We start from the raw sequence: 23,133 nt of genomic DNA on the forward strand, positions 1-23,133 counted from the left end.
TCTTGACTTCTTTCAGCAGATACATTCAAATGGGCACATTAACTTCATTCAGGAGAAAAAACACTTTTAACTATTTTAAATAATGCAATTCCAAATTATTCCTAAGAACTGAAGTGTTTAAATACATATCTCTGCAAAGGTTTCAGTCACTTAGTAGATAGGCCATGAATAGTTTTTATTTTTTCAGTTAACTTTATTCAAAGTGCAATAAACTGAGAAGAAAAAAAATCTAAATCAAATCAATGTTTGTCTTTGTCCCTGAAGTAGCACGAGTAGCTATATGTACGCTTGTGCATAGGTAAAGGTAAATGTTGCTCTTAACCAGATGATGTGATCCCAGAATAATTCATGCTGTTGAGACCAGAGCCCTGTGGTACACCGTCTGTTGTAGGACTCCCCTACTGTGTGTGTGTGTGTGTGTGTGTGCGTGCGTGTGCGCGTGCGTGTGTGTGTGTGTTTTCCCATGTAAAGACAGCTATTGATGCCACCGGAGAAGCTTCAAGAAAATGTGTGTATCCGTTAGTGTCTGCATTAACCTTCATATCTGAGTTCAATAACTGGAATTATTGTATAATTATTATGCTAATGTTAATGTTACTGACAAACATTTTCATTTTATTTAAATAGTATTTTTGCTGAGTAACCTCATTCAAGAAACTACGATATATATGTTCATATATATTTACACATATATTTATAATGATTAATCATGTTTACTGGTAAATACTTTTCTTTAGTGTTTCTTAATCGATCCTAGAAACAGACCACATTGTTCAGCAAGTGTTTAGAGCCTCACATTAAACTTCTAATCACAAAATTCTAACCATGATTAACATTTCAACTTCGCCCTGGCACAAGCATGCACAGACATCGAAGGGGGCTTTAGCCCCTCCCCTCTTTCTTCTTCCAGCGAATGTGCCCTTTCCTGGGGTGTGAGTCATGTGCAGTAATATAGAAAATTGTGGATGTGATTGAAATTCAACGATATGCACGGTTGTGCATTTAAATCGTTTATGCTGAATCAAAATAGAATTGTGAGACACACATTTGCCAATTGGCCCTACAGGTGAATAGGATAAAACTAATTTACTAAAACATTTCTCCACAGAACTTTCTAATGTGAAACGAGGGAATTGTAGTTACACTGAAACTAATTCCTTGTCACCAGTTATTGTGTGTGTAATTCCAAATATATACTAGAAACTAGTAGCATAGAAAACATGCACATTGTGCAGTTTTGTTTGCTGGTGCCTGTTCTTGTGATAAAGCCAGTGAATACAAAAGACCATTGTGTCGGTCAACTGAATGATTGTGTGTGTGAGGGTAAATAAATTGTTTAGTAGTTCAGAGATGTGCTACCATATTGGACTTTGTTTTAAAAAAATGTTTTATATATATGAGAAGTGCCCTTTTTTCTCACTTAAGCCCCTTCCCCCCAAAATGCCTGTGCACAGCACATCCCTGACTGGGCCACACATTACCATGTTTCGCACCAGTGGGCACTGACATAAGGGTGACAGCTTCAACATGTTGCTTATTTAAGAGTTGAGGCTCAACAAACCAATCCGTGAACGAATGATAGAATTTTTTAATAACATCTTATTTCAGGTACGACTTATAAATCAGATTTTCATACATCCATACGACAGGGAAACACATAAATGGGGCATCTCAGAAGTGCTCGTACATTTAACAATATAATTTAAATCCAACAGAAATGACTGAAGAACGATTCGGTTTTTTTTATATTTTGCAAGAACTCCAGTTATTGCTCTCATCATGTTAGAAGATAAATATGTTCATGTGCTTCTTCTTCTGCTGCTAAATACCAGTAGCTCATTTGTAGCGGACACATGTTGAATGATGGATAAAAGACTCTCTCACTAAATGCTGGTTATTTGTTTTAATCACCTACATTTCCTAGCCACAGAACCATCATTACACCATTGTAGCTCAGGTTTCTCCTTCGTCATTAGAGAGATTAAAACAGGGTTTTGTATTATTCCAGAGATAAATTATTACATGTGTACAATTTATTAACTCATCCAGGTTTCTTCCACTCTGGGACAGACGTCACATGGTTCAGACCTGGGCTGTGGATGAAAACTTCACAGGTTACTTTATAAATTATAAAAATAATAATCATGAAGGCACAGACCAAAGCAGAGAAACCATATGGTGACTCCAGTGCTTCTGGGGTTGTGTTTTTTTTTTTTTTTTTGGAATGCATTGCAGGAAGAATTCTTGGTGGGTGGAACAACAAATATAATAAATATTGTTCAAAACAATATTTATTGTTGCTGGAAATTACTAAGTGTCCCTGCTTCTCTTTTACAAACCATATTCACAACAGTATTATTGTGCGTTCCAGTAAAAAAGGCCACATATGATAAAATATTCAGGTTCTTGCAGAAAGTCTAAAGCTACACATCATCATGAAGACGTATCTGAATTGCTTTACACCAACTGATGGCTTCAGTCAGGTTCTTCTTCAGTAGCATGACTACCGAGCTCTGACCTCATTGTGCTTTATTAGGTGTGTTAGCAGTCAGAGTTTAGAAAGGACATTATTATTATTATAATTAAAGACAGCACTTGAACTATGTTCCCTAATTTTAAAGAAGGGCTTTAATTGTGTATCATTAACATCTCAGACTCACACTTCAAGTAATTTCAGGTATGAAGGAGGATTCCACAAAATGCAATCATAAATAAAGTAGACGCAGGCACATGGAATTTAAAAGGAGGTAAAAAAAATCTCTTGGAACCATTAAATGTTTTGAAAATTGCGTGAATAGGACAGTTAGAATTTGGGGAGGAACAATGAAATGCTGTCTAAGGCAGAAGATGCTAGTGCTCTGAAGTAACGCTAATAGCGTGTGCGATGCTCCAGTTCGTGGAGATCTTCGTGTGGACTGTCACATTCCCCCATTCTGTCTGACATTCACTAACAAAATTAAAACATTTCATGGTTCTTGCATATAGAATTTCACATTTCATTTCATGAAATGTTCGCAGGCTTTTACGTGAAATTAGATAAATATACAAATGAGATCTCAAATACATTTGTTGGTAAAAAACAAAACAAATTATAAAACATGAAAAAGATTCATATTCTATATGCTTTGGGATAACTTGAGGTATTTCTAAATGTCAGGGTGATGGTACAAACATGTCAGTTGTGTAATAGGCTGGTTTTAAAAGGGCTCAACATTCAAGCTGAGGGATCAGAGGTCCCCAAGGTCCATAATCCTTTTCAGAGCAATGACATTAACTAAGCAGATTCAAAATTCTGCTGCTGAACTGTGTGACCTTGATTGTCTGGTGAGTACTTAGAATAAAACTGTAACTGAGAAGTTAAAGCAACACTATGCAACTTTTTACCTTAAAATATCAAAAGGAGTTTGATGATTCAGTGACTTCGAATAGGGAAAATGTTTCCTCTTTCATTTCCACTCTTCACTCCGAACATTTGCTCTTGCTCTATGTAACTTTGGTGAGCGGATACAATCTCCTTTAGTGTGGAACTGATCAATATTTAATAAATAAAATTAAATAATGATAAATTGTCAGAATCAGGTCCAACAAGTTCAAGATAATGCTGAACTGTAGACCAGTGCAAAAGACTAAGAAGTCATTCAAACATTAAAGCGTTTATCTGTGATATTCAGCAAAAAAAACTCAAATATTTAGAATGTTCTAAACTGAGTTTGGTGGATTTGTTACAGCAGCAGCTCTTCTGGTTAAGGAAGCCGGGGATCCTGGGTAATATCCACCGCTCAGTTGGGTTTAGGTTCAGCCAGTAGCATTACGCAGAGCCCGGTCAACACATTGGGCCTCATGCAAGAACATGCTTCTATTCTTTCTCTTACATCTCATTGTATGGTCAGTTTGTACGAACATGTCACGTCAGAGTCAAGAAACACTTGCTCTTACAGCATCGTGTGGAAATGAGGTGTGGAAACATGATAAATGTGTGAATTTGAGCGAGCCGGCACAAGATTAGCAAGTTTGCATACATATTGCCTTAATTACACCATACAAGGCTACGCCTCCTGCCCCATGTCAGCAGTGTCAGTGACGACAATGACATCAAAGTAAAAAAAACAAGTCTTGATTTCAGAGAGAAAAGTCTGGACTTTTAGCAGCGTCAGAGACCGACTGAAGCAGAGCTGTTTAGAATCTAATTCAAGAGTTAAACCGTAAATGTCAACATAATAACAAGGGCTAATTTGTATATTATGTGAATGTAATTGCTTCAAACTAATGAAATAAGTCTGGACAACTTGTCAATTCTGTTCGTACCAGGAAAAAAAACGTAAAAGCAGCAAGTTCTCCTAAATCACTGGTTCTCACTACCTAATATTAAATATTTTCGGTTCTTGCATGACACCCATTGAGGCACACGTTTTCTATACATGAAAAGCACTTAATGGCTCAGAAACGGAGACCAACAGAATAATCAACAGGTGTGGCAGCAGAGGGCGCTGCTGCTCGGTAACCGTTACATAGTGTTGCTTTAAGGAGGAAGGTGTAAGGCGACAGAGACAGGTACTCACCATAACCTGCAGAAAACAGACACATTGTATCACATCACCACAGGCTCTTGACATGGAGTCCACTGTGCAAGAGCATAGACCGTACAGACTGAAAACATTGAACTCACATGCACACACAGACAACACACACACACACACAACACATCACAGTGGCAATAACTGACTTAAAATGGTGAAGTGGTGATGTTCAAGAATTCTGTGATTCCAAAAAAATTTGACGATTACAATGACGAGCTAGACTGTGTTAAAAACGGTCCAAACCACACTATTACGCAACATGCCACATGGCACTGACGACCTCAAATTTAAGAAAAAAAGATGCACTTTATCATGTTCACAATACAAAACAATCGGAGAAGACTTAACCATCTTCACAGGCAAATACATGGAGGAGATGCCTGATGTAAGTAAAGTAGGTCCATCTGAAGGACCAGACGGCTTCTGTGTGGCATTCTGAGCAGAGCTGAGCTTTATCCAGGGCGGTCACATCGGATGAGAGCGGCTGTAAACCCACGGAAACTGTGGGGACGTACAGTGATGTTTATAGATGTCACTGAGCCACTAGCGCTGCACAGTTTTAAATCGAAGGGAAACCAAAGATACCAGGTGTGGAACGCTCACACCAGGTCAGTGAGCAACCTAATTTCATGGGGTTGTGTTTGAGCAACACAACACTGATTAGAACACAATGGAAAACTACAGAACTCTGTATTTTAAGCAGCACAATGTTCTGTGAAGTGTCCATTAAAAAACAAACTCCCCTGATCAACAGATTCACTATACTCCTCAAACCGTTACTTTTAAAACACGTGTCCCAGTCAAAGGAAACAGTTTTAAAAGTTACAGTGAATTCTTAAGGTTTCAGACCCCTAAACTTTTCACATTTTGTTATGTTGCAGCTTTATGCTAAATTAACACTAATTTCTCACATCCATGAACATTCAGTATCAAATCACTTCTCTTACCAAGTCTCTCCCCCCCATGACTGCTCTGTTTGGTCGGACAATTCTAGGAAGAGTCAGAGTAGTTCCAAACTTCTTTCTTTTAAGAGTTATGGAGGCCACTGTGGCTCTTTGAGAACTTCAGTGAAGCACTAGTTTGGTTGCAGCCCTCCCTAAGACCCAATCCTGTCTCTGAGCTCTACAGGCAGCTCCTTCCACCTGACAGCTCTGATTGTACATTTATATACATTCTCAGCTGTGAGACATTACATACACTACTCACGTCTACTATGTGAACTCAGTCGAGGTCTAGAAACATCTCAAAGATGATAAAGAGAAAGGGTTCTGTCTAAGTACTTATATATATATTATTTCAGGTTTTCTTTTTAAATTAAGAAAACTAATTCTAAAATCCGTTTCATTCTGGAAAAGGGAGTAATGATTGGAAAGGAACTATTTTTTTTATTTCAGCATAAGGCTACAACATAAACATGTATGATAAAAGTCGAGGGGTCTGAATTGTTTTAACGATTTTGCTCAAGAGTTCCAACAACTAAACATGGACACTACATTCACAGTAGTGGTTTATGCAATATGCTGCATTTTATAGGTCCAACACCTCAGCCAGTCATGATTAATATAATAAAATTGACCAAATCTATAACTAATGATTGTTAATTGGAAAATATTAACGTCTTCTGTGGAAACCAGTGGAACATGTGTGTGGAGGAGGCAGCTCTGTTCACCCACTGGCTTGATTTCTGCTCATGCACTGTACCAAGGTGTCAGTCAGGGAATTACTCTGCTCCGTCTGATGTGGCCGCCCCGTCTGACCACCACGTCCGCCCACGTCTGAACACACAGCTATGTTTTCACCAACTCTTTGTCACGGGACGTATAATAGCAGCTAGAGGGCGACTATTAGTATTAGACCAAGGCCATGTAAAGACACCCTATCACAGTAGCACAGGCATGTCATGCCATCAAGTGGAGTTCAGTCTCTCTAGACATTATTTTCTTTTCTTATTATATTCTCTGATACACATTCTGGGATATCTATGGTTCCACGTTCTCTCTCTACAAAAATAACACATTTATATCTACCTGAATTATTATTTTTCTTTTGTCAAACGTAATGACAGGATCCAGCCACAGCAGAACAGCTCATTGTGCAAAGGAGCTGCCCAGTTTCCTAACTTCAAACTGCACACACCTGGACCCTAAAGCATCGGAGTCGAAAACAGACACCAGCAGACTAGTTCCTTTATGGATCGCTGTCTTTTGTGCGTACGCTCTGTTCCGGCTTGGCAAAAGTTAGCTTCCAGTTTTTAGTGTTTGGGAAAGAGTAGTTAAAAAAACCCACATCTACACAGAAACTGAAGTCCAGAAGCTCTTTCTATTATATCTTTAGATTAGTTTTGGACTCCACATCTATGATCTGTCTTTAGCTGCATCTCCCTCAAAGAAACTGGCTCAACCAGTGTCATTCAAAGTGTGTATGAGTGTGTGTGTTATTAAGAAATGAGAAAATGATCACAAGGACGTCTCCTGAACTGTCTGGGTCGTCGGAGGGCTTGAGGACAGAGCGATCTTAATTGCCAGGTCTTCGTCCTGTGTCTGTGTTCTGTCGCTGTCCGTCTCTTTGTCCTCTGCGGCCGAGTCCTCTTTGCAGTGCGCTGCTCCGTTGCTGTCCTTCTTGGCCATGAGATAAGGTTGCGTGCTGATTTCTTTGGGCTGGTCAACACGGGTGAGAAATAGACAAACGTGTTGAAAGCTCAGGTTCAGCTGAACAAAGCAGACAGAAACACAGGAGTGTAAATGTGAGGTTACCTTCGGAGTCAGAGGAGTGACACAGCAGAGCTTTTCTCTGTAGCGTTCAGGCAGAAAGAAGAGCAGCGTGCCCAGGACTGGAAACACTGTGCCCGGGGTCAGCTCCTTCTCCTTCATGGGTCCTAACATGTGGAGAGCCACGTGAACAGGGGAGAAATTAAACCTTGATCATTTTTACTGGTTTAGCTGGGTTTCCATTTAGGTTGATAGCTTCTGGGTGGGGGGAGTTGTGGCTGTCACCTTCTTCTTTTATACTTTTTTCTAATAATAGTAATTCTAATAATTATTCCTCCCCTTCCTTTAACTTCAAAATGTTCTCACATGTTTGTCCAGGGCCAGGACTAGCATCCCTGTAATTAGCTAGCATCCTCACCACTATTGCCAAAACATACACGATTGCACGTTTAAAATAAGCTGATATTTTAGCCTTTTTTGGGACAATTTGGGTTGGTGTCTGTTCATCTTTGGTATTTGAAAAACTGTTTCTCCTCTGCTCTACTTCTTGTTCTTGTGTGTCTCTTATCTTCTCCCAACATATAGAAAGGAGGAGACAAACACTACAGAAAATGACAGTGAAACACAGCAAAGACTCACACACTGAGATTAAATGAAACAGGTGCACATATTATTAGAACCCCTTCTTCTCATCACTCCTTTAGTTGTCTGACAATTTAAAAATGTTATTGTGATAATATTCTGTATGTCAGTGATACAGTTGGTTTGGAACTTAAAGCTAGAAGTGTGCGTACCTGTTAAAAAGCTGACTATTAGTCCGACCACCACCACAGTGGTTGAGTTGTGAGCACTGTACCACATGTAGGACAATGAGTAGAGTGCCTCCACACCTGTCGGCCTGAAGAGTAGATGAAAGAAACAAAAATAAGACCAAAAAAACAGTATTTAAAAAGAAATACATTTCTTGTTGTGAAGAATTGTTTTATCTACTTTTCCATAGTCCTGCAAACATTATGGAGCCAACGCATATTTATAAGTTTGCTTCTTGACATTACCTTGGCTTGACCAGTGTGGTCATGACAGCGGTGGTCATGTTTTCAAACAGGGGTAGAGCAGTGGTGTTGAGAAGGGGTGCTGCGGTGGAAGCTGTCATACGCATCACAAAACTGCCAATGCCGATCCAGAAGGCCATGGCGAGGCCAGTAAACAAACCGACCAATGCACCCTGAGGAGAGGAGAGAGTGTGGTCAATGACATATCAGGTATTCCTTCATTACGTTTTACATGTGGTTAGCATAACAGAAACAAACTCTCTTAATTACAGCATCAACTCACAGTCGAGTTTGCCCAGGGGAAGAAAATCCCTAGACAGAAGAGGCCGAGCAGGGGACCACCCACCATCCCGAAGATACTGAAGGCTGCCTGAGGGCACAGATGTTAGAGCATGACTGTGTGTTACACAGCTGAATGTTTAAAATCCTAAAATAATTCATATTCTCTTTTACAAACTGCTTCAAGATTTAAATAACTTATCTGGTAAAAATGTCTTTGTAGATAAAGATTTCTACAACTAAATTAAAGACACCAGCTAAAATATTTGTCATCAAAAGAAAAAGATGCAGCTCAGTGTTGCTGCTCAGACGGTGTGAAGAGTTACCTGCAGCACAGATCCCATCAAGGAGGCGAGGTAGGCCATAGCCAAACACACCAGGCCATAGGCCAAGGCTGTGGAGCACATGACAACAAATTACCAGTAATCAAAGAAATTGCAGTAAGTGGGTACACATGACTGTCTCCTGTTTGTTAAAATTATTGTTTATATTATTACTTGTTAATAAGAATTGAATCAATTAACGTGATAGAGAATATGATGTAATTTTACTTCAAACTAAAGCCAGTTGTCTTACCAAGTCCTTTAGACATCAGTGTGGCTTTGGCTTCAGTCATGTTTGGAAAATAGGGTTTAATCAGGTCCTCCATAGTTACTGTAGCCAGGGAATTGAAGGCTGATGAGATAGTACTGGTGGGACAGACACAGGATGCAATGAGTGAAAGTTTTTTTTTTACCTCATTATAAATGGAAAGCAACATAGCACAGGCATTTGAGACAGGAACTGTCTGAACATTTAATTTGCAGCTAGTGGGGGGAAATTTCTGTTGGGGTCATATAGTGTGATTTACCATTTCAACAAAGAGGATATGTAAAGTTATACCCCACAATTATCACTACTTGCTTATCTCCAGCTGTTACCTGAACCTTAACTCAACTTTAAAAGATGTCTGTGATGATTCTGTTATATTCATTCTTTAAAGACTGAAGTAAAAGCTAATACAACTAAACTTAACGGTGAGCAACACCACTGTGACAACCAGGCAGAATTTAAACATTTTTAAAAATAACTGGTGACTGACAACTGAAAGACAGAAAAGTAGTCTTAAACCAGTGGATAATCCTTCAGGTTCAGGTATGTTTGCCTGGTTCACTTACCTGAGAGCACCACTGAAGAGACAGGCTACAAACAGGCCTGGGAGCCCGGGCAGATCCCTGAATACATCCATCACAAAGTAAAGCACCATCTACACACAAAAAACAACTCAACATTAGAATTCCAGATTGCCTGGCAACCTGTCACCTGATGACACAAGGGGATTCAAACTTCCCGGTGACCTTCAAGAATGATTAAGTATAGCTAATAGTTAATATGGAAAATTTGGGGAAGCAAAACTAGCAAATCTAGTATTCACCTGATCATTCGTTTTGACATAACCCTTGTCCAGAGGGCTGTCCTCTCCATAGCGAGCAAACATGACCAGACCCATCAGACAACCTAAACACAGGACGATCTGCTGGCATGGGAAGACGACATAGCAGGACCTGAGAAGACATGAGGTGAGAGACGTTGTTATAAACATGAACATCATACCACATTATAAGGGAACACATGAAATCAACATTTAAAAGGAAAATATTTGGTCAATGTGTAGGGGGCCTGTAGTGAGAAGTTGATGATACTGACATGACGGCTTCTTTCTCTGAGCGTGCGCTGAGGTATCTCTGGACCTGGGCCTGGTTGACCCCGTACAGAGCGAGCATCAGGAAGATTCCCCCCACACCCAGAGTCCAGAAGGTGTGACGCTCTGTAGGGTCTGGGTTCAGGCTACACAGACAGAGTAAGGACAGCGTTAACATGTCTGAAGTACACACAGGTATGATTCCTGCAGTAAAGTGTCTTTTAGCAGATGGTAATACTGACTCTAGTCCAGAAATGCGGCTGCCATTGGTAGCTTTCCTCCAGACCTCACCAATGCCCCCTGCCTGACTGGCCCCTACTATAATCACTGCCAGCTGTCCCACAAACATCACCACGGTCTGGAACACATCAGTCCACATCACCGCCTTCAGACCCCCCTGTGAGACAAGAGCACACAGGTTTAAACTTCATTTAAAGGTCCATGAAGATCAATACAACAAACCATCTGAAAAGGTGTACATGGGTGAGAGCTGTGCTGCACTGACAAGAGTATGAATATAAGATTGTAGTTTAATCATAGATGATAAAGGAAACTGATGAAGAAATCATGACCAAGACAAATCGAGTAAGAGTTTTCCAATGGAGTAATAAGACAGACGATCGAAAACTTGTTGTCTACTAAAATTATCAACTCTCTATCTTTAACATGAAATTACAGTTTGAAAAAACAAATTTCATTAAATGGCTTAATTTACTAATTGTTTAGCTTCTGTTGTACCGAAACAATAGTCAACAAATACCTTGTCCCAGTTGGTGATGATGGTAACCATGGTTTGATAAATCTAGACACTCACCAGAGCTGTGTACAACGTGCACACCAATCCCAGTGCAAGCACTGCCCCCCAAAGGTCAAAGCCTGTCACTGCAAGTCAAAATGGAAAATACGTTACCAAACACTGCATGAGGGTTTACTCGACTGTCCAGGTGAAAATAAATATTAACAACAAGTGTGCATTATCATTAGTAACTGTGGACTCCTTTTAGTAGAAAACAGGTTGTGATGGAGTATGTAAAGTAAAAAAAAGGCTGCTCTTACCTACATTAAGGGCCAAGGCTGGAGCATATAGGACCACTCCCATATAAATGACCTGCGGAGGAGAGAAAATAAACAACTGCAAAACCCTCTACTCACAAAAACAGAGGGAAGCTCAGGGAGCCGAGCAAACTGACTCACATGTCAGATTATGATCCTCCTCAGGTGTAAGAAAATTCTGCTACTTCGTAACAAAAAACATGTCGATATTTGGTTGTACGCATCTAACGTAAAGTCCTGTGACACACATTTCCTAATTAATATGGAGGAATTTACAGTTATAGAGGTTTTCTTTGAGATAAAAGTCAGACGACACTGCTGATGCAATCTACAGGAGAAAATATAGATACTGCCAACGTCATAAAGGTAACAAAAACCCTAATAAAATGTTGCAAAGGGCAGTGTGACATCTCCAGGGCCAAAGTCTGTTCTTTCTCAAAAATAAACAGCCTCTGTTTCACATCTAATTTCACTCCACAGACAAAACAAGTTTTTTAAAGTAAGTTTTAAGGATGTGGTGATGCCTCAAACCAAGAACAAGTTAGAAAAGCTGAAAAGGTTGTTTCTCTTTTATTGGCAACCAACATAAAACTTATTAGCTACTACTAATTTCTGTCTTCCTATATCATTGGGGACTACGGTTGCCATGTCAACTAAGTATTAATACAATTCTACACTTTCTGTGTGAGACGACAGATGACGTTTTTAAAGATCAGAGTAGCTGAGATTAAAGTGGTGGCCATTTTATCACAATAAGAAACAATTAGATGATTAAAAAAAAGCACAGAAACTAATGAACAATGAAAGTAGAGCAAGATACCATCTGGAAAATGAACGTCACAGTCCCACATATGCGAACCGTCTTGTTAAAGCGCAGCTCCAGATACTGTTGAGAGGAGAGAATGTAAAAGAACAAAAAAGAACAAAAAAAAACAACCAAAATCAAAAAGCTGATTACATATCATCTCAGAGTCATGTGTGCTCTCAGGATCAGAACTGTCAGTTTAAATCATTAAAGCCAGATTTTAAAGGTTGACAACATTCTTTGTTCACAGGACAGTACTGAACTTTGGCAATGGCCTGATCAGTGTCCTTGAGGTTCAGGCTGCAGTTAAAAAAAAAAAAAAAACTTTAAAAGTTATTGAGCCTTGAGCGAAGAACTTGTGTTTCTGTTGAGGGTAAGACAGATTAGAGCACAGATAAGAAAGCGGAGCTCTGAGATCATACTTGAGAGAGACGTGCTGACAGAGTGTAAAACAGAAAAACAGGCAGACAGGGGAAAGAGGACATTATAATTAAGAAATGTTGTAAAAACACATTCACACCATCCACCATAGTGAAACTGTCATGTCCAACTAAGGCTACATGTATACTGCTACATTTTGAACTAAACTGATCTCTGTCGAAACAAGCGTTTTGGCTCCGCTATCAGTTGTGACCGCCTTCCATACTAAACACAGATCATGTGACCACTCACATACACTGGGCATGTGTGTGCCGGTGTAAAAAGGAATTGCTTGTAACAGCTTGTCTCTGCAAAGACAACAGGGTCAGCAAAGCTTGTTATTGATTATCCATGTTACGTGCCGAAGCTAAGGTTGGTTGTTCTTTGTCGGAAGGGTGTCATGTGACAGGAGCCGGAAGAATCCCAGAAGGCTATTACAAAAAAACATAGCAGTATGGACGTAGCCATTTTTATATTAAGTCATTATTTGTGTGTACCTCATAGGCACTGGACAGTCGCAGCCTGTAGAAGATTGGTATAAAAATGTGAGCTGGGATGAGCAGGCCCAAAAAGTAGGAGCAGCCCAGGAACCAGTACTGAGTTCCAAAGGTGTACACCTCAGACGGAGCCCCCAGGATGGCCACCGCAGACTGGAAAGTGGCCAGCAGGGACAGCGACACAGGGAGGCAGCTCATGGAGCGGTCGGCCATCAGGAACTCCTGTGGTAAACAAAAATTGGTGTTGGAAATATGTCCCAAACGAACCTTGTACACTTAAAGAGAGAAAATTAAAAGTCTTGAGCATCTAAAGCCACAGTCTACCTGTGTTGTGCGTTGGCGTCCACCGGAGAAGGCATAAAAGAGGCCGATCCCAGCTGAGGCCACCAGCAGCAAGGCAAAGATGACATAGTCCACCGTACTGAATTGCATCTGGACTATCTCCCCCATGATGACCCTGTATTTGGAGAGGGTCGGGGCAGGGAAAGCCGATGGGAGCACAGCACCTGACGCTGGTTTAGATGTCAATGAAAGCACCTCTCCAACAGGAAGCCCAACTGAGAGCTGGAGGAAGAACAACAAGGCGAGAAAGGCAAGTTAACTTCTCTCACTAACACCTGTGGGAAATGGCAGCTGTGACAGTGCATTGAGAGCAGTTCAGAAATACACCCAAGCAGCAGCTGCTGATTTTCATTTAATCACAAGAATTAACTTTATAACAATCACTGGATATAAAACAGCACAATAAGAGTCATATATCGTTTCCTTTTGGGATATTGACCAGAATTTTCCATGCTAACCGCTTTTGTTACCTAATAACCTCCTTGTTATGTTTTCCTCACCATTTGGTTTGTTTGTTCGTTATGCAAAGACAACATTTTGTGGAGGGTTGATGCATGACCCAAGGAAGGACCCATTAAATTCTAAAGAAATCCATATCATATAATAAGTGTTTCTCTTTCTTTAACATGGAAATTTAGGGAGGTATGCCCACTCTGACCATCCTTTTAGTTGTTCATATACCAGTTCTTATACGTCAATTAATCATTCACCTTCTATTTAATTTTTCAAAAATGTTTTGAACGATTAAATTTGACCATTTATTACATATAAAATCAGAGACTTTACATATAAATTTACCTTTTGGCACAATCAGCATCATAGTCATTTAATAAGATTATCACAGCCATGGCTGCTGCTTCCTACAAGCAGAGTAGACTACTGGGTGCATCTGATAACAACCTTGCACGTTTTCCTCTTTAAAGTGAATCATTGTTTAGTCAGACAAAACCTACAAAAAAGCCCAGAAAAGACAGAAAAGAATGTACCAACTTTAACCAAGAAAAATAGGTTGTGTTCAAAGGGGAGACTGTGTGTTACAGAATTACTGTGTGAAAGAGTAGATTTGCTTCTGTCTTGTACAAAAAAGTATATCTAATCTAAAACAGCTCTGATGTTGACACTTAAACAAAACTAGCTGGGAATATTTATCTTCTGATATATATATAAAAAAAGAAGATTATTTTCAAACACGAGCAAACAAAAAGTTTAAGTCTCTGTTATATTCATTTTAAATGTAAAATCAATTACAAAAAGTCCAAAATTACTACTACTGTCTCCTGAAGACAATCTTCCATTCATTCTCCCCAAAAAAGCTCTTTGAACTGCTAACTGCCATTTCTTGAGGTGTTTCAAAAACACAGATAAAAACCATTCCAATAACTAAAGCCATCAATTTAGCCTTAGCTAGAATATAACAAAGAAGTCACAAACAAAATAGCAGTGGACTTAATGTACCTACTGGGATCAAGCTGCTGCTGCTGCTGCTGCTGCTGGGACACACTGGCCACTGAGAGGTGAGTGCACTGGAGGGGGATGTCTTAGTCCAATCCCATCATGATCACTATGGAGGCAGAGGAGAAATTCAGCAAAACAACGCACCACAGCAAAAGAAAAACACAAGAGGAGCGACCTACCACAATATTTTTTACAATTCATTATCTGGAAAATCTTTACCTAAACAGCACTTTTATTGTCTTTGGGAAAGATACAATCTCAACCAAACAAAACCCAATCCATCGTTATGTTTTTAAAGGAGACACACAACTCTATTGCTTCACAGATTTCACTTGGAGGATATATTTTGGTTATCAACAGGGAAGTTTCACTCCATGCTGTGCTAATCTGAGATTCCACAAAACCTAAAACCATCATCACAGCTTGATTATAGGAGTAAGAGCTCTCACATGGTTTCCAAAAGTGAGTATTATCCCAAACCAGCAAATACACTCTTCAATCTCAGGTGTTTTCATATTTGTGTGTCTGTGTGTGTGTGTGTGTGTGTGTGTGACAACTCATATTTTACATTTGCTGGAAGGTCAGGGCGACGAGACTCATGTGCTCACACGCAAGAACTAAATTCACATGGACAACTGTCGAGCAGTTCTTCAGAGAGAACCTTAAGCAGTCATGTTCATATATTGGCAGCTGTAAATGGCAGGGAAGGGCAACTGTTTCAAATGTCAAGGGGTCAAAGATCTCAGTCTCAGTCTAAGTCCAGTTAGAGAGCTCGTCTGTGGCCGTTAACCTTCGTCTCTGCACTAAAAACACAACACTTCATGGATTAGAGTGTGGGCCATCATGTGTGTTCATCAACAGAAATGATCTTCACTGACTGCTTGTCTTGTTTGATACTTTGTACTTGTGTGATCAAGCAGTGGCCAACAGACAGGGCCCCATTAAATCCCATTCTTAATCATTATGTCTAATCTCTAATCCACCTGAATGTGACAGTTGGGAACAGAAACAACTACAAGTGGAACTGGTTCTATTCCAATGCAGCAGTTTACAGGGATTTTAAACACGAAGCTCTTCAACTTTTATCAGTCACTTTTCAGGGTCACAGTCATTCAATATAAATTTTAAAAAGCCATTCCTCCAACATTAGACTTGTGAAAAGCAGAATCTAACAGTACAGTGTCTGTTCTAAACCTGTCTGTTTGGAATTTCCTGTTCTTTATTCCTGTGTTAAAGCTCTGGAGCTACTTTAAAAAAATATTCCTTGTCATGAGTGACTCCTCCTCAAACAGTTCTACTATAAACTGTCACTTTTTACTTTTTGTGTGCAGCATGCTGTGAACAGAGCTTTTTATCAACAGTCTATGGTGCAGAGGGAAGTAAGAAAACTTTCATCCTATATGGTTTATCAGCAATGTAGATTTTATAGTAAATGATTTTTATAAAATGGAACTGAATTTGCTTTATGTAGTTTATAAGTCTGATTATGAATGTATCACGAGATATACATTCCTCACGCAGACAGACAGAAAGACAGAGAGATGTTTGAGGTAATAGTTGGTAGATAAATGAACCAGAAATCTGCTGTTCTTGCTATGCAGGTGCTTGTTTATTAAGGCTTCCAGGAGCTTGTACAGTGAGCAGCAACTTGGTCTGTTGTTTCACAGAAACCTTTGCTCCTGTTGAGAGATGGACTTTTGTTAGCAACCATTTGTTACACTGTTGTGCAGGGATAATGAAACTCCTACTGTGTTAAAATGCCATTCTACAATGGGTAGCATCAGTGTGAAAAACCTGACAGGTTACAAAGGGCCCTGGGATTAAAATCCTTCTCGTGCTTAAAACAAGAAGCCAATGGCTTCACAGAGTGGGGCCTGTGGAAATTTACTCAAGTAAAGCTTCTTAAAGTGCCACACTGACGTGAGCTTGTGCAATTCAGAGAGATATTCTGCTCATAATACGGTTCATAACTTATACTGTTAAATTTAATGAGTTGAAAAGTCTTACATACTGTAATGTTCAAAAAACTCATCACATTTCTCAAACTGTCCATTGAGGCAGATCCTCTTATGCACCTCTGAAACACTCCTATCTCTTTTAGGCCAGTAGCAGGGGTTGTATGTGTGACCGCAGTTGTCCGAGACCCAGAGTTTTTGCTGACTTTTTCTGACTGCCCCTGAATTCCTGAACAACTGATGTGAGAACACAGCACCAGATCCTCCACAGGATTTACCCCAAACAAGTGGGTGTGTTGATGTTTCTAACGTGCAACAAATGCAAAAAATGAGAGAAATATACAGACCTCAACAAAGATGTCAAGAGAGCTTTTGGTGATAAGGACCGACACCGGTGTCAATGTGGTGTGAACAAACACACCTGATCTCTGCAGCAGAATTTATATGTTACATCGTGCCTTTCTTGCCTGCTCTTCAACTGAATCCTCCACAGCATTTGTTGCTGTTGTGAACACATTTAACCAGAGATTCTCCTGCATTGTTCATGTGTGAAAGGAAACCTCTGGAGAAAGCAGCTCAGACACGATTCTCCGGAGTTCCTCCAGAGGTCATGTCTGAAAACGGCTTTATATACAGTCAGACTGGTTAGAAGTATTTTGTAAAGTTGTATTTCCTACAGAGTTTCTTCCTTTAAAGTTTTTAATCTTTTCCTAATCAATCATACTACAAGAAATCCCAGAGTGTGGTTGTATGTGTATCATATTAGGAAAAGTACTATAGTACATGAGGTGGTGCAAGTGCTTGTGCGTGTTAGCACTCGTAGCTGCAGATTTAAATGAAAACAAAGTTTCCAGCTTCACTTCCTCTGGTATAATGCTGCATTGTCTCTCAACCACTCACTTTATATTTTCTATATCTGGTTCAGTGTGTAGTATTTAGGTGAAAGGGATATATTGGCAGAAATTGAAATTAATATAATCCTACTGATTATTTTTAATAGTGTGTTTCATCTAAATTGTACAAATTGATGTTTTCTTTACCCTAGAATGGGCCTTTTATATTTAAGTATTCTATATTTACATCTCAAGCGGGTGTTCTCTACGGAGGCTGCCATGTTTTTAAGAGTAGCCCAGACTGGACAAACTAAACACCCTTTGAGTTTTTATGACAACTGAAGGCTACTTTAGGTTCTCTTTCATGTTTGAAAGGGGGGGCTGAGGTGAGGAGTATACGTCTGAAAAATGCAACGTCACCACTAGATGTCACAAAATTGTACAAACTGAACCTTTAAACACAACCCTGCAGCTACTCCATCCTAAATATAGCGTACAGTTAATGGCTTGCTGCAATTACAACACTTACGATGGTTCAGCAAAAAGGAACGTGGTGCACAGAAAGCCAATCTGCTTCTGCACCAGTTGGCCAAGGCCTTTTTCACTTGATCGGTGTACTGCCAGTATGTGAATGGGCGACAACTCAACCAGCTGCTTGACAAGGGGTGCAGCATCATTCTACCTTTTAACCCCTGAGCACTCCAGTCAGAAAACTGAATACATCTGTCCATGCGCAGCAGTTCATTGTTAGACGTGGCTCTGTATGAATGTTAGGTGGTGGCTGTGTCAGAATCATCAAACATCAAACAAGGAGGTCATTGCGGCCATGGTTGCCTGGCAACACAGGAACAGTGATTGTTTTTATCCCTGCACCCCTGCTTTGCGTGTGAATGGTAATAAATAGAAAAGCTGCTGTTTGATGGTGAGAGAGCAGGTGGAGCATGGGAAGGTCTGCAGCTGCATATGACTGATGAATGAGGCTGGAGATCAAAAAAACAAAAAGCTAGATCAAATTAAATCACATTTCTTCATACTCAGATAACCAGAACAGAGGCTGCACTTGATGTACTCAGAGTGAGCACTCAAACCAGATAAATACAACCAGATATCGTCCTCTGTCCTTGACTGCAAAACAGAGCCCGACCAATATACCGGTTGGTCAATGATATCGACCGATTTGATCCTTTTACAGACATATTAGCATTGTCATGTTTACCGGTATTCACAAATGAGCATCTTGTCCTTTCCAAATATCTTTCAAGTATTTCTTAACCACCCATTGTTAATAAATTAAAATAGCAGTTCTGTGAGGCTGTTATTGGCTTAACTGAGTGAAGAGCTATATGCATTTAGCAGGAATTATGTTTAAAATGTTCACAGTCTTAAATTAGCAAGTTTGGCATGTGAGCATGCTTTTTGGCATGTGAGCATGCTATTTGGTTCAGACCTGGTAATAACATCTGTTCAGAAATTTACAGCCCAGTATACCAGGTGTGAACAGGGCCTTGAATCACTCCACTAAATGTTGGAATATTAAAGTCTTGACGAAATTGTTTGACTGACCAACACTATCATCATTAGAAGAACAACACTAGCCTGGGTAAAACGTGGCTGAGTTAGTCCTGGATGGTTTTATAGACAGCTCAGGGAGGTGACTGCGTGAGGCTATTTATTGGGGGCGGGGCTGTGAACCAGACATACTTTTGCCAAACCAGTCTTCCTCCTTGAAGCAGAGATTAAGATAATAATAATAACAACTTTATTTGTATAGCACTTATGTAAACAAGGTTACAAAGTGCTTCACACAAAAGTCCATGGCAAACTGAAGAAATCCATTGTAATACAACATATTCTGTTCAGTGTAATTTAAGAGCCAAATCGTAACATAATAAGGTCGAGACCTTAAGTTTGTAAACGCTCAACGGCTCATTTCAAACCTCCCAGCTACATTACTCTATTCATTCTTGATTCTAATCGAATTGTCACGGGTAACAAGCAGCCCCCTTACATGCTTTATGATGGTGTGTGCGCTCAACTGAGAGGTTGAGTCATATATTTTCACCAAATTTGAAATCAACCAACTAGTGAAACAATTATACAATCAATAATATCATTCTGCCAAGATGAGCGCAACACACAAAAGTAGGGATGCACCGATCCCATATTTGTATCGGTATCGGTACCGATATTGAAGACATTTCTAGATCGGGTATCGGTGACAATGGGCCGATCCATATCGGCTGATCTATTCAGTGTAATTCTATGCTGTGCGCTGTGAGTGACGTCATACGCAAGCAACACGCCGTGCGGAGCCGACAGTGTCCGGCGCCTCTCCCCCGGTTCCTGGTGCGAGCCGAGCCGTCTCCACCAGGGCCGCGGTGCTCCCCGGAGCCGGGCTGCCGGCTGCTGGTGCTGCTGCCCCGGGACCGGGACCCGGAACTTTGCCCACTCCGCCCGCCGCCGCCGCGAGCTTCCCCCGGGCGGCTGTGAACCCCTGTCCGGGTCCCGGTCCCTCCGCCGGCCCGGTGCCGGACGGGTCCCGGTCCGGCTCCCTGTCCCGCTCCCGGTCCGGCTCCCGGTCCGGCTCCCGGTCCCTCCGCCGGCCCTGTGCCGGACGGGTCCCGGTCCGGATCACCCGCCCTGCTCAATTTGAACAGAACCGGCGGAGTTGCAAAGTTAGTGAACTTGCCCGCGGGTGACTTAGAACTGGTGCGGACCAGGGGAATCCGACTGTTTAATTAGTATCGGATCGGTATCGGCCGATACTAAACCTCAGATATCGGCATCGGTATCGGAGGTGAAAAAAGCGGATCGGTGCATCCCTACACAAAAGGCTGTGCAGAAAATATTATATACACAAACACATCCAATAACTAACAAACACATGTGTGCAACGAGCACATTTTACCACAGGCACTAAAGGTTTACTGTCTCTGAATCTGTGCACACACTGGCCTGAGGTCAGTGAAATAAAAGACCAAAAATCTTAGTAATCATTAAACTCCCAGCTGAACCATGACCTGCTTTGTGTAACCCACACCTTCATCGCAGACTGTGGTTGAGGAAACAGTCGGTTTTCAGAAGCTCCAAAGATTAAAAAAAAGCCACAGATAAATGAAATATAAATACTTTGTCGAGAAATTCAGGAGGTTCCATTGAAGAGGGACACATTCTGTCAATCTTTTTCAAGACATGTTAACGCAGCACTGCATAATTGCAAAGAAGATTGATGGTTGAAGCAAGTGTGTAATCATTAGCCTGCAAGATGTGACGGTTCCTCACAACAGATAACTGGGAGGTTAAATGGTAAATGATTTGTATTCATATAGTGTATATCTTATCATCCCAAAATGCTTTACACTTAAAGCCACAGAACACATGTATGCTGCAGGCACCACAGACAAACAGCTGTCAGGGGCAATTTGAGGTTCAGTATCTTGCCCAAGGACATTTCGGCATGCGGACTGGAGGAGACAGGGATTGAACAATCTGTGAACGCCTTCTGAGCCACAACCAGTCACAGGATAAGGCGTCCCTCTCCTGGCGGTGCCATACAATTTATACAACTGTTCAAGGTTACTCTGGGGAGATGGAGTGAGTCTCAGTGAATTTGCCCAATGGATTGTTGGACCAAGGTCTTGATTCATGAATGTGAAAAAGCAGCCAATCATGCCAGAGTTCAATGACACTAAATCAATGAATATAGGGACTTTTTCTACTCATGTTCCCTTCATGAGGTGTCAAGCAGCCATTTAACTAGATTGATGCAAACACGTTGTCATAAACAACTCTTGATCATCGATTTACAGCCGCAACACCAGCAACAAGGGTAGTAACAATGATATCAGTGATGTGATATCATTGTCACACAGATCTGAGGTTACAACAGGTTGATAGTAACCTGTTGATTTGACACAGGGCAGAGGTGAGGATGTAGGATGATGCTCCATGTCTGTGCAAGGAGGTGATGGAGAAGTAGAGCATCCTTTAGGGAGCATAGAAACTCTCCCAACAGGAAATAGGAGCGTCTCCAGACCTGCTGCCTGATTGGCCAATTAGTCCCCACGCGTTGCGTCAAGTCATTCATTTGAGCTGGCTAACGTGTTAGCTAGCTGCCTGTGCCCTGAACGTTACATGACATTACACAGTTATTACGCAGCAGGATACAGCAACTGGAAGAGTCTAATGTCAAAAACACACACACACACACGCACACAAACACACGCGCACGCGGCCCTGTTGCCCAGCCACTCAGGAACTTTCTCTGCCACCGCGTGCACTACCGTGTGTGGGATGTCAGAGAGCCGGCGACGGCAGTCACGACCCCGGGGGTCTCCTCACGGGAACCGGGCCCGGTATTAGAGGTCAACCGAGTCCGAACACACACACTCACACACACACTCACCTCTGCTCGCTCCTCGCTGCTGAACGTGGAGCAGCGGCCGCTTCGTGTTCATTAGCTGCTGGCTCTGCCGCCGAAGCCCCGCCCCTTCTCCTTGACAGGAGATACGCTGCTGCCTTCGTGTGCTCCACGTAAACAAGACACTCACGCTCGCCAATGTGCGTCCTGTTGAAAATAGAGTTGTCCCCGTTTGAATGGTTTACCACGTACATGGACCGAGTTGATGTATATAACGTGTTTTTTTTAACCCTTTCATTATGTGAGGAGAGATACTAGATACTGAATGAGCTGAAGAGGAAAAAATTTGCCACTGGCCATACACTGACAGACACACACACACACACTGTTGATACTGCTTAACTTCACATTTCCAGGTCGTAGTCATAATTACGACCCTTCCAGACAGCGCTGAAGGCCTCACGACACGTGCTCTGTTGGTCTGAATGTAATCATTGATTTGTGAGCACCAGTATATTTATTTTAATTGGATCAATAGCTGTAAAGGGACCGGATGTGACATTTTCTCTGTAACACCAGTGTTTTTCTCAGTTTTTTCTGAAACACATCAGCAGGAGGACCCACTCGACGTCATCACGACAGCAGCCCTGCTGCGCTGGCGACCATTAAATAGTCGTCATGGTGATTAATCATCACCATGGTTATGGATGCTGATTGATTATATAGATGGTGACAGCATCCATCACATCACCCCACATACGCAGTTCGTCTGTCTCACCTGCTCCGTGTGTTTATCTTCACTGGAATATTCTCCGCTGCTCCATCTGACCACTCGAGTTCATCTTCTCCGACATCATCCATCCCTTCCTGTGCGCATTCATGGAGGCGCAGCCGTGTAGGTCACATCTCTCTCCTGCTTTTTCCGCCTGGAATGTGAATCAATAGTGACACCAGTGTGATGCTCAACTGTGAGTGCGTGTGTGGTGGGAGTATTGATTCTGATTTAAAGGATGGCCACCAAATATTGATTTAAGGTATTGATAAATACAAACTACTCATTGCATCATCACCTCACCTTGTGGATAAAGGTCTATAGCGCCCCCCACTGTGTGATAA

The 23,133-nt window shown here is 41.2% G+C and overlaps 1 protein-coding gene across 2 annotated transcripts; it reads right to left on the reverse strand.

Moving 5' to 3' along the window:
• Positions 1 to 1,573: 1,573 nt before the first annotated feature.
• On the reverse strand, positions 1,574 to 22,113 carry LOC133024213 (sodium-dependent multivitamin transporter-like). Of its 2 annotated transcripts, none has more exons than XM_061091217.1 (18): positions 22,063 to 22,113; positions 14,874 to 14,975; positions 13,397 to 13,636; positions 13,073 to 13,294; positions 12,171 to 12,236; positions 11,354 to 11,405; positions 11,112 to 11,179; positions 10,540 to 10,694; positions 10,303 to 10,443; positions 10,031 to 10,160; positions 9,774 to 9,862; positions 9,193 to 9,305; positions 8,943 to 9,010; positions 8,621 to 8,707; positions 8,341 to 8,510; positions 8,080 to 8,183; positions 7,331 to 7,452; positions 1,574 to 7,234 (listed from the first exon to the last, which is right to left on the reverse strand). In XM_061091217.1, the coding sequence occupies exons 3-18, from the start codon at positions 13,520 to 13,522 to the stop codon at positions 7,034 to 7,036; spliced, it is 1,914 nt and encodes a 637-aa protein (XP_060947200.1). In that variant the 5' UTR covers positions 13,523 to 13,636; positions 14,874 to 14,975; positions 22,063 to 22,113; the 3' UTR covers positions 1,574 to 7,033. The 2 variants fall into 2 exon arrangements, with proteins under 2 accessions (XP_060947200.1, XP_060947201.1); XM_061091218.1 differs by having other exon boundaries at positions 14,870 to 14,975.
• Positions 22,114 to 23,133: the final 1,020 nt, after the last annotated feature.

Source organism: Limanda limanda, chromosome 18, assembly GCF_963576545.1.
Source record: "Limanda limanda chromosome 18, fLimLim1.1, whole genome shotgun sequence".
Classification (NCBI taxonomy): Eukaryota; Metazoa; Chordata; class Actinopteri; order Pleuronectiformes; family Pleuronectidae; genus Limanda; species Limanda limanda.

What these genes read in the sequence shown, in the direction of transcription:
- LOC133024213 (XM_061091217.1), bottom strand. Translation starts at nt 13,522, where the DNA reads ATGGGGGAGATAGTCCAGATGCAATTCAGTACGGTGGACTATGTCATC. An exon ending in GACTGTCCAGTGCCTATGAG is followed by an intron (nt 12,237 to 13,072) that starts GTACACACAAAT and finishes TCCTCTCAACAG; the next exon opens with TATCTGGAGCTGCGCTTTAA. An exon ending in GCACGTTGTACACAGCTCTG is followed by an intron (nt 10,695 to 11,111) that starts GTGAGTGTCTAG and finishes CTTGTCTCACAG; the next exon opens with GGGGGTCTGAAGGCGGTGAT.